The sequence below is a fragment of the Agrilus planipennis genome, unplaced genomic scaffold (genome assembly GCF_000699045.2).
Source record: "Agrilus planipennis isolate EAB-ADULT unplaced genomic scaffold, Apla_2.0 scaffold62, whole genome shotgun sequence".
Lineage (NCBI taxonomy): Eukaryota > Metazoa > Arthropoda > Insecta > Coleoptera > Buprestidae > Agrilus > Agrilus planipennis.
In genome coordinates this window covers 659,743-671,532 of record NW_020438875.1, presented here as the reverse complement: position 1 = coordinate 671,532, position 11,790 = coordinate 659,743, and the positions used below count along the sequence as shown (strand labels likewise).

Below are 11,790 nucleotides of genomic sequence, written 5' to 3'. Positions count from 1 at the left end.
ACTTTTAACGTTCAGTTTCTCTTTCAATTTCATCTTCAACTTCTTTACTCTCTTATAAGTCTTTCTCGAATCTGTCCTATTGCACTCTCAACTGGCTTTATTCGAACCTTCACGATTATACCAACTAACCGTCGCAGCAGAAGGTGACCTTTTTCTCAATTCCGTGATTATTTCACATACGCCAATTACTTTCCTCACAGTCACTTATCCTAAATTGCTGGGTTTCCTTCGAATTAGGCTAAACTAAAATCCTACGAATCTTCTCCTACCCTTTCAATTTTCTCTAAAATTTCAAATTCATAAATATTCTTCCAACTAAAAATAAGACAATAAGTCAATCCCATTCAGTCATTTTATCTGAAACGTTCCCTTTAATTCAGTCTGCACTATTTTCATTCCTCTGTTTTTCACTCCGTCAATTTGTTTATTTATTCTTTTAAGCGCGATCAACATCATTAAAGGCAGTACAACTGTATGAATAGGTATACAGGGGCAAAAAATTAGTATGCTTAGATTTGTAGATGATATAGCAATATTAGCATCTAGCAAGGAGGACCTAGAGAGAGCTTTACATAAAATGGAAGCGGTACTGACAGATCAGTACTGTGTGAAAATAAATAAAAGTAAAACTAAAATACTGATATGCAAAGGAAGAAAAAGTAGGGAAAGAGCGAATATAAAGATAGGAAACGAAAAATTAGAAGAAGTGGCTGATTTTAGATATCTAAGAAGTCAGATAAGTCAGGACGGAAGGAGTAGTAGGGATATAAAGCAGAGTATTGCGCAGGATCGCGTCGCCTGTAATAAAAAGGAGTCACTTTTATGCTCGCGAACGGTTAATTTAGAAATTCGAAAAAGATTGTTAAAGGAGTATGTTTGGAGCGCGGCGTTGTACGGATGCGAAACATGGACAGTGGGCGCGGCGGAAAAGAAACGGTTAGAAGCCTTCGAAATGTGGTGTTATAGGCAAATAATGAGAATAACGTGGGTAGAAAAGATTAGAAATGAAGATGTATTAGAAAGAATAGGAGAACAGAGAAATCTATGGAAGTCAATAAAAAATAGGCGAGATAGGTTGGTAGGACACCTTCTCAGGCATGAAGGTCTAGTCAGAGACATGTTAGAGGCAGAAACAGGTATTAAGAGGGGTAGAGGTAGACCTAGGTTAGATTACTGATCGCAAATAGTTAAGGATGTGGGTTGCTCTAGTTTTAGGGAAATGCGAAGTTTAGCTCAGGATAGGAATGAGTGGAGGTACGTGTCCAACCAGTCTTAGGACTGACAACTTTATGATGATGATTCTTCTAAGCATAAATAGTGTCATATTTGCAGAAAACCTTACACTCAATACGCATTCATTACTTTTAGTTTATGCCAATACAAGCGACAAAAATAATATCACGAAAGTGTGCTGGAACTCAAAACAGACAAATCTTTATTCATTGATAATTATTAAGTAGGTAACAAAATTTTTGTATAACATACGAAAACACAATTAATTACTGACTTCCATTCTTAAAAAGTCCCACATCACCATTTTGTCAAAATGATTTTGACTTACTGCGCCGGGAGGTGTGAACTCTAGAATATTCTTGGATTTTAGCAGTGACTTATTGAACGTCACACTTTGCTGGCGGTATATACCATGCGATGTCTGACGAAACAGCGCAGAATCTGCCTTCGGCCCATCAAAATTGACCACTTTAAGAATCTCCTTGCCGTTGATCAGCGCACGAATTCCGGCTTTGACATTAGCAGCTAATCCCACGGTCAATGTAGCGGTGCCTGAGGTTGATCCACTATAGTCGAATCTGACTTTCCAGTTGGTAGGTTGCGTATTTTGGGTGACATTGACGAGTTTAAGCTGGGCAGGGGAGCCAGGTGTCTTAATCATAGGCATGAAATAGCACCAATCTTTAGACGCGTCACTGCTGCCTACTGTGAAGTCTGGATCGTTAGGAAAAGTTTTGGAATATCTGAGCCATGTGCCAAACTTGCGGTACTCTAACAAATTATCACAATTTGTAATTAAAATTAAATTAACATTATAATGCAGGCTATTCGTTTTTGTAGTGCATTCTAAATAGAAATTTTGAATTAGCAATTCCCAACACATAAACCATAAGTTAAACACTATTCCGCCTTCAAAATAAATTTGCTAGTGTTTTTTTAACCACATGAAATTTTAGCAATACACAACCTTTTAAGAGTTATATTTTGTATTCTTAAATTGAGTAACTTAATGATTTAGGTTACTAAACATTGTAATTATTATCTATCCAAATGAGTTTTGGATGCGATAATGTTATAAATAAAAGTTCTTGCATGGTGATCATACTTATCAATGTATCAAACAATTGCGAGAATGAGATTTCTACACTTGTCATTCCACGTGACAATCCTACATGTGTTTATTCTCTTGCGTTACTTTATAGTCTGTGAATATTAGACTAGAAAATCACTACGGTAAAAAAATAAAAAAGTACCTGCTAAATTAGGGATAGGTGATGGAAAACCAGCTGGCAATCTGAACTCAGCCGAATTTCTATCAGGTACACCGATCTGCCAGAGCAATTTGCCATGGCTCTCCGGCTTCCAATTGATCGTGCCAAGATTATTATTCTCCTTCTGTTGTACACGAATATTGGTCTGAATGTATTTTCCAACCACACCCTTAGCTATTACTTGCAGCTTGTACGTCCCTGGCCTTACAGCTGGTATTTTGAAGTCACCTGATAGTAATTTATATTTTCAGTATTTTTAAGATCTTTTAACTATAATTGATTAATAATTTGTTTAGTCTAATGTGGGAAATTGTTTCTAATGTGCATTAATTAAGTTAAAAAATTAAAAATAAATGAAGTTTAGATTAATTGATCTAAAAGTTAGTGAATATATCACATCTTATCTAAATCTTAATCAATTACTTTATATATTTAATATATAATTTGAATGTAATTACCATTTTTTCCTGCCACTGCGGAATACATGTAAGTAGCCGTTTCTAACTGAGGATCATCAACCTTAGGGTCTGTCAGAGTAAGCCATACCCACTCTTTATTCGGCGACCCATCCACTTTAAGTACTCCCGATACACTGCCTCTCCCTTGTGCATTGTACTCTGATGCGGTGACAAACTTGTACGGCCACTTCTTCCCCTCTTCATTGAGTTTATTCTGAGCGTCAGAATACATTTCCGAAAGGCTTTTACCATCATTAAGATAGAAGCCGATCGGACCGTACACTTTGCTCCATCCCTTGGTGGGTACCAGTTCTGGAGTGCCATAGTGTCCCGAGTGTTCGTGGAAAAGCAGCATTTGTCCGGTGTGTGTCGTCAAATCCTAGAACAATGGATTCATAAATGTTGCTTGGAGAAACGGTTGATCCGAATTATTTTATCCATACCAACTTTATCCAAATGATCAATATTTAAATATATGATAAAAGAACAAAAGTCCGCGCTGCGAGCTTCTTATTTGTTATGTATTAATTTGTCTGTAGAATTTAAATTGAATTATGAAACATTTTGACATTTAATAGGGGTTAATATAAAACATTAATGTGAAAATTCATTTTAATTTTCTCTCACTACCAACTACCTCAAGTTAATGAGGGAAAAATTTGTTGCTGTTGTCTTGTACCTTAGAAGTCAGAGCATTGGTGCGTAAAGCCAAAGGTCCCGGGTTCGATTCCCGGCAAGCGTGAGACAACAGCAACAAATTTTTCCCTCATTAACTTGAGGTAGTTTGTAGTGGTTGAAACTTAAAATAACTTTTCCCATTAATATTTTAATCTAAATTTGTTGCTTTGCTAAAGGTATAGTAGGTATGTAAAGATAAACTACGAAAGAAACACATGGAAAAATCAGCCTTTACTGAATCTAACGCTATTTAACATAAATCTCGACTCGGCCATACTGTTTATAGAGATATTATCTACTCTAACAGAGGGCGTTATAGAAATCAATAAAAAACAGGCAAGATAGATTGTCTGATATAATATTCAAGAAATGCGAAGATTGACCCAAGATTGAAAGAAGTGGAATTGCATATCCAACCAGTCTGCGGGCTGAAGACCGTATAATTATTATCTATTCACAATCAATAATGGTTTAATCCATTTGCAAGAACTGAAATTAACTGAAATCATTACCGGTTATTTGAAATGTTTAGTATAAAAATTTTCCATACAGTGAAATCCATTTTAAAATTCATCAAGCAGAATAAAAACTAAGCTTTGAATAGATCAGTCAAATTCAGCATTCTCTCAAAGCTTTTATTTAGGTAATTAACTAAATATATAGATTCATTTTAATGTGTATTATAGAAATAAACAAGATGTTAAATATACTTAAAAATTTAGGAATGAGCTACAAAGACAGAAGAGTGATACTTAGTTTGTATAAAGAGCAACAGGCAGTTATAGAGCTAGGGATGCAACGNTTACAAAGATAGAAGAGTGATACTTAGTTTGTATAAAGAGCAACAGGCAGTTATAGAGCTAGGGATGCAACGTAGAGAAGTAAATATTAGGAAGGGAGTCAGGCAGGGATGCACACTGTCACCGCTACTTTTTAATCTATACATCAACATCACTAAAGACAGTACAACTGTAGGGATAGATGTGCAAGGGCAAAATATTAGTATGCTTAGATTTGCAGATGATATAGCTGTATTAGCATCTAGCAAGGAGGACCTAGATATAGCTTTAAATAAAATGGAAGCGTTACTGACACATCAGTACTGTATGAAAATAAATAAAAGTAAAACTAAAATAATGGTATGCAAGGGAAGAAAAAGTAGGGAAAGAACGAATATAAAGATAGGAGACGAAAAATTAGAAGAAGTGGCTGATTTTAGATACCTAGGAAGTCAGATAAGTCAGGATGGGAGGAGTAGTAGGGATATAAAGCAGAGGATAGCGCAGGGTCGTGTCGCCTTTAATAAAAAGAAGTCACTCCTATGCTCGCGAACAGTTAATTTAGAAATTCGAAAAAGGTTGTTAAAGGTGTATGTTTGGAGCACGACGTTGTACGGGTGAATAGAATAGAGGACTCTATGGAAGTCAGTAAAAAATAGTCGAGATAGGTTGGTACGACACCTTCTCAGGCATGAAGGTCTAATCAGAGACATATTAGAGGCAGAAACAGGAGTTAGGAGGGGTAGAGGTAGACCTAGATTTGATTACTGTCCGCAAATAGTTAAGGATGTGGGCTGTTCTAGTTATAGGGAAATGCGAAGTTTGGCTCAGGATAGGAAAGAGTGGAGGTACGTGTCCAACCAGTCTTAGGACTGACGACCTTATGATGATGATGATAAAGAAATAAATACTGAAGGTAAAAATTCAGTTACCTCAATTAGTATTAAACTAATGATGACTAACCTGCTTGAATGGTCCGCCACTGAGCCACTCTTTGTGTGTCTGCAGTAGAGACAGTCCGATGCGATCACCGTATATACCGAACACAGTGTTTATGTTTTCATTTGACGATATTTGCTGATATTTTGAATAAACTGATCCATCTTTGAACCTGTATGTCCAATCTTGTAAAACCTCAGCCGAGTCTATATCTTTCTGTTTGGGCATAGTGCCCGCTCTCTTTCCGTCGACACTATAGTACTTGAATATGTCCGCGCTGGCCCTTATCGCCCATCTTAGCTGCTCTGCAGTGTAACCCTCTTTCAAATACTTATGAATAGAGTAATAGTAAAATATGGATGAATTCTTTTGAAGGACCAAGTGAAACTCGAAATTAATTGGCCAGGTGCTTGTGTCCTTGTTTGTGAATGCAAGGTCGATATGGTCAGCCTGGTTAATCAAGAAAATCTTAATTATTATCTTTTTTCAAATTACAGCCAACCCAAAAGTATATAATTGAAAAGGTCCTTTTCAATTAACGTTCATTTAGTTGATCAACATTAAATATTATGAGTTTCTTGGAAGTTGATCACACTTATAAAAAATAATTTAATAAATCCAATATTTAATATTACCTTAGAAATAGTTAGTAATGTTTTTTAATTAAAGGTGCACGTTACGGTTAGTTAAGAATGTTACTATTTTGTAAGTAGTCATTAATTTTATTTTATTTATAATAAAAGACCGTCTGAAAAAGTTACAGCAGGAGTTGTGACGGAATAAATTAAAACAAAATCAAATTAGTCATGTTTGACTCAAACGGTGTTAGATGCTAAATTCTTTATTTAATGATAGTTATTATTTAACTCTGTTAGGTTTCCTTCATTCAAAAAATAAGTGTAATTAAGTTTCTAGCCGAAAATTGACAGAGTGTTGAAAGAAGGTATCGTCGACTATTTAACTTCTAAAAAAGGTTTTGTATTTCACATTGCTGCCTTTGCACTTACATCCTGTGTTATTTTCATACTTCCCACATTAGGCCCAACCGCAGAACTCTTGCCGTTTACATTAATATTGGCAAGGTAATAGCCAGAGCCGCCTTTCAGCAAGTTCGTTGATTTGATACTACTATCAACACGCGAGTTGAAATAAAGTGCAGTGATCTGTCCCTTTGCTTTGTTGATAGTCATTGACAGCCTTTCGTTTTCGAGCACCACATTGCTGCCATCGGTGACACACAAGCGTTGAAACGACAGTGCCTTGCATTGTTCACCTGAGCAATGGATTAGTTAAAAAAATATATAAACAAATAAAAATTCATGAAACAATACAATAAATCATAAGTGTTTAGTGTTTTACTTTAAATATATTATGTCATAAATTGCTAAACGCAAAACACTAATTCGTCTAAGTGTGACTTTCACATTGAGAACCATAATTTACTTTAACAATAATTATGTAGTTTTTTCCAGGGTGACGGCCAAATAATTACACAACCATACGTTTTGTGTAACGTTTCGGTTTATTCAATCATCTTCAGACTTTTGAAGTGTTACTGCTTGTACACAGATATTAATTTATCTTTAAACATTCTATCATGTTGAACAACAGCATCGGTATGCAGTTAATATCTGTGTACAAACAGTAACACTTCAAAAGCCTGAAGAGGGTTGAATAAACCGAAACGTTACAAAAAACATATAGCTGTGTAATTATTTGACCACCATGGAAAAAACTACATAATTTAATAGTAACTTAAATTTAACAATAATTCATTAATTGAAGCATCTAGCATTTTACAAAATTAAGCAAACATTTTCTTGCATTTAGGCATAAATATTTTGTAATTTGAAGTATCTTTCTTTGGGTCTCACATTGACAACACTAATAACATAAATAATAATAGTGAGCGTCAAGCCAAACGCGTTTCGTATATTGTAAAATAGTAAATGAGCAAATATGAAAGTAAGGATCTTAAGTACAACAACTCATGTTAATGCGTTAATTCTTATTTATTATTTTACAATCTAAGAATACCACTTGGCCAGCAAATTAACCACGCATACAATCTGTTTGTTTAAATTCTAATCATGAAAAATTCAAGTAATTACCGTAATTGCATCTACCTAAATAGCTTACCTGACGATGTATGGACAAGCAACAGGACCAAACTCACTATTAGACTTTTAGTTGACATCTTTGACAAAATGACAATTGAGAATTCGATCTTCGATGTATTTATGCCTTAAGTGTGAAGATCGGTTCGTCTGATAGCGATTTGTTGAAATAAAAAACACTTGACATAATCTGAAAAATGATAATGTTGATCTCGCTGTCATGCATTATAAAGGTGAGCTCCAAAATTTAATTGAGAAACTTACGGAAAAGTTTGACTTATTTTCTCAGAGGTTTTGTCTGAATCGGTATCGGTACTGATAAAAGCACTTTAATTACTTGCAATAGACAGCTTTAAACAATATCACAGCTGACACCCTGGGGATATTTATACACGAACCACTTACCAATAACAAATGCTGCGGGTGTTAAGCAAGAGAGTGGTGATTTTCAATGCACAATTATAATCAACAATTTATAACATCCATTAGTACTACTATATAAATAGTAGATGGTATAACTATGTCCATATAGTTGGTATGCTACAGAAATTTTCTGAAAAAATGAACAATGGAATACTGAATATACGTTACTACTACAATGCTTTACTTATTTTGTTCAACTTTTTTTATTAGAGTTTAGCATGTTTGGTGTCGACAGTTAAATATCTCGTGAAAGCCACTGCTGGTTAGTTACCTTTAATGGATCTGAATCTCTGGTGTTGTTAAGTTGACTAGTTCTTATGAACTGTTTTTTAAGTCCTTGCATTGCATATATTTCTATCGGAATTAAAAAAGGATTAAATAAGAGTGGGCTGAAACCTACCCCATCCAGAAACTTATTTCTGTTTTGAATTGTCATTACAATATTTGTTTCATATTTCTTAATTCAAATTCTGCGTTAACCGAAGTCCAAACTCGCTGTGCTAGGACAGTAGAACAGCCAGTTTTTGAGTAAACGGGAATCAATTTTTATCTTCTAAGGATAAATGGTAATGACAATTATCAAAAAATAGAATTAGAGACGGAAGCGACATGGTGTAATTTTACGATTTTTAATAATTATTTTATTTAGTAACAATATATATTTGACCAAACAGGTTTAGGAGATTGGAATAATTGAATTCAATTAGTCACTTAACAGTATACCTTAGTTTACAATTTATTAATTAACTTAAGTTATAACTTGTATTGTTTACTTCTTATCATCACCATCATCATCATAAGGTCTTAAGACTGGTTAGACACGCATCTCCACTCTTTCCTATCCTGGGTTAATCTTCTTATTTCCCTAAAACTAGAACATCCCACATCCTTAACTATTTGCGAATAGTAATCTAATCTAGTTCTACATCTAATCCTCTTATCTCCTGCTTCTTTCTTTGACTAGACCTTCATGCCTGAGGAGGAGTTCTTCCAACCTATCTCGCCTATTTTTTATTGACTTCCATAGAGCCCTCTGTTTTCCTATTCTTTCTAATACCTCTTCAATTCTAACCTTCTGTATGCACGGTATCCTCACCATTCCACTGTAACATCAATTTTTATTCTTCTAACCTTTTTGTTTATTNTAATAGCTGTTTGCGAATACTCTGCATTTGTCCTACCTAGAGTTTAGGAACCCACAAGTTAATTTGTAACCTCTCGGTAATTTTTCTTTAGTAGCATTACTTATCGTTATTACTGTTTATAAATTTGTTTACTGAGTGATTTGTCTTATAAGTCATTTTAAGACAACGTGTGAATAAATTTTTTTCCATAATAGATTTAGATTATATTTACAGTATTTTCCATTTAGTCAGGCACATGCAACAACTTTAAAAGAAATGTCTGTTTGGGTCAAAACTAAATAACAATTTCATGTAAAACTAATAATGACTTAATCACTTCTTTTAAAGCATTTATTCTCTTCTTACCCATAATTTTTGTATCAAAATTATAATATCAACAAATAAAATAAATTATAATAGTATGTATAATTTGGATACTGTCATAATTTGATGGGTTTAGTGGGTATTAAAATGATAATAAGATAATTATTTTCCATCATCCAGATAGCATATACATAGTGACCATATTTTTTTTGTAAAAGCGGGACGTCCGTAATAGAATTATGTAAAAAAATTTGTTATTTTACAATTTTTTTATTAAAAAAGGGTACGTTACATTACTTTTAGTAAGGCTGTATTTTATACTTGTCGGCTGAAAAATCTTATTTAAAACCTCCGGTTTCGTTTTTAATTACGAATTGACCTCAACACACGATTTATTTATGTTAATCTTTGTTATCAAAATGGTTTTCAATACTGAGACGCTCAACTGTCCTCTTCTACTCGTTCATATTTTGTTCATTTGAGAAAAGACTCTTTCGTGTTACTGACACAAGACGTACTCAATAATTATAGGAAAGTTCGTTAAGTGGATATTGTTTGGTCTGTTTGCGAAAGCGGGACTGTCCCGCCCAAAGCGGGACGTATGGACAACTTACAAATACACCAGGATGACAATAATATGCTATTACTTTTCTTGATATTCAATCATTATATCCACAAAAATAAAAACAAGTAAGTACAATTTTTTGTCTATCAACCGCCTCGTTTTATTTTGTTTTGATAGGAAATGTAAATAGCTGTAAATATAATACATAGATACAACCGCTGGTGACGCAACTGTAAATAACACGAAACATAAAGTATTTACTTGAAATCACTTTTATTTATATTTTTGTAAAGGATATAAAACCATAAATATATATTATACTATATTTATATAGCAAATGACTTAAGTTTAAACTTGACGTTGAAATACTTGAATTCATATGATCGATTTCAACACCAAAGTGTCTAATTTTATTGGTGATCTGATTGGTTCTTAAAATTTACTGCGTGATTTAAACTGATATGATTGTAGTGGAACGATAGGTTATGAAAAAGGCAGCATTGATATACGTACGATTTTTTTTACTTGGTGTATTTGTTCTCGAAATTTCTTTATATTTTTCCGAGATTTTTATGCCGAAGAAAGGTTTTTTATTTGTTATTCACAAAAAATGCACAATTTTTAGTTTGTTAACAACTATTTACAAAAACTAGTTCACTAATGCATTGAATTTTTGCTTAGGATTCGGAAGGACGCCAGTTCGATTCCGGGTCCGTCTGCTTTGGTCCAAATTTTTCTGTGGTTTCCTTGGATCACTTAGGCAAATGCTGGGGCAGTAATATTCCACAGATAATCTTTCATTCTCTTCTGTATTCATTTCATCCGCNAATGTTGTAGTAGTTCGTAAGTAATTTTCTAAATTGCTACTGCCTAACCCAGTTAAGGAAAGTCATGTTACTCATTAGTTTGATCGTAATTATTAGTAAATTTTTTCTGTGGTTTCCTTGGATCACTTAGGCAAATGCTGGGGCAGTAATATTCCACAGATAATCTTTCATTCTCTTCTGTATTCATTTCATCCGCCTCATCTTTCTCATCCGAACCACCCCCCACCCATTCCGACGATTCCTGAAAGGTGGCTGAAGAGGGCCTTCCGCCTTACCTTTCGGTGTAGTCCGGAGGGACTGCCCGCCCACCAGCATTAGTGGCTGGTGGGAATGAAACACCCAAAAGTTTAGATGTTTTTCTGCTATCCGACACAAACTCAATTACACCATGACGATCCTGTCTCCAAGGATGGATAAATAAATTTTAAATGTTTAGGGTGTTTCAAGAAAGCACTCTGGTGCAGACAAAGCGAAATTACACTATGACACACGATCAACTACAATAAACCATCCGTTCATGTGTATTTCTATTCAAAATTGTTTCACATCTGTCAGACTTCCTGTGACGGCTTTTTTTTTAAACTCGGCAGCACCACCCCTTTGTAGGCATTATTCAAGTAAGCTCATAGCCTAATTGGTGCTGATCTGCTGTAATATTCTACTGATTTAGTAAATGTATAAACAAAGAACTTTATTCAGAACTGTCATTTCCCAAAAGGGTTGTCATTCCTCCTGAAATACTCTGTAGCTACACATAATTCACAATTAAAATTGTGTACATATTTTTAATTCTAAATTTTTATTGCCTACCGACCTATATATGAAGTTTTAATTCAGTTTAACTCACAAATGTTTTATATTTTATATTTTCACAAATGTTTTATACTTTATATTTTATTAGTAATTTAAAATAAACAAATCTACCTACATAATCAAAATTCATATTAATTATTCAGCCTTCAGTACGACTATTTTGAAGTAAACATTAAATAGATAATAATTCTATTATTACATGCATCTTATGAGGTAAATTATTACTATGCCATGGAATA

At 34.0% G+C, this 11,790-nt stretch overlaps 1 protein-coding gene across 1 annotated transcript; it reads right to left on the bottom strand.

Annotated features, from left to right (window-relative positions):
* Positions 1-1,407: 1,407 nt before the first annotated feature.
* Positions 1,408-7,604, bottom strand: LOC108734567 (rhamnogalacturonate lyase-like). Its single transcript, XM_025980778.1, has 6 exons — positions 7,498-7,604; positions 6,366-6,631; positions 5,383-5,808; positions 2,963-3,341; positions 2,487-2,732; positions 1,408-2,004 (listed from the first exon to the last, which is right to left on the bottom strand). Exons 1-6 carry the CDS (start codon positions 7,553-7,555, stop codon positions 1,496-1,498), a joined length of 1,884 nt encoding a protein of 627 aa, XP_025836563.1. The 5' UTR covers positions 7,556-7,604; the 3' UTR covers positions 1,408-1,495.
* Positions 7,605-11,790: the final 4,186 nt, after the last annotated feature.

Bases quoted from the DNA above. Each gene is read 5' to 3' on its own strand.
- LOC108734567 (XM_025980778.1), bottom strand. From the start codon at position 7,555: ATGTCAACTAAAAGTCTAATAGTGAGTTTGGTCCTGTTGCTTGTCCAT. The intron at 2,733-2,962 runs GTAATTACATTC...AATTACTATCAG, and splicing joins CGCAGTGGCAGGAAAAAATG to GTGACTTCAAAATACCAGCT. The intron at 2,005-2,486 runs GTACTTTTTTAT...ATAATTTGTTAG, and splicing joins ACCTATCCCTAATTTAGCAG to AGTACCGCAAGTTTGGCACA.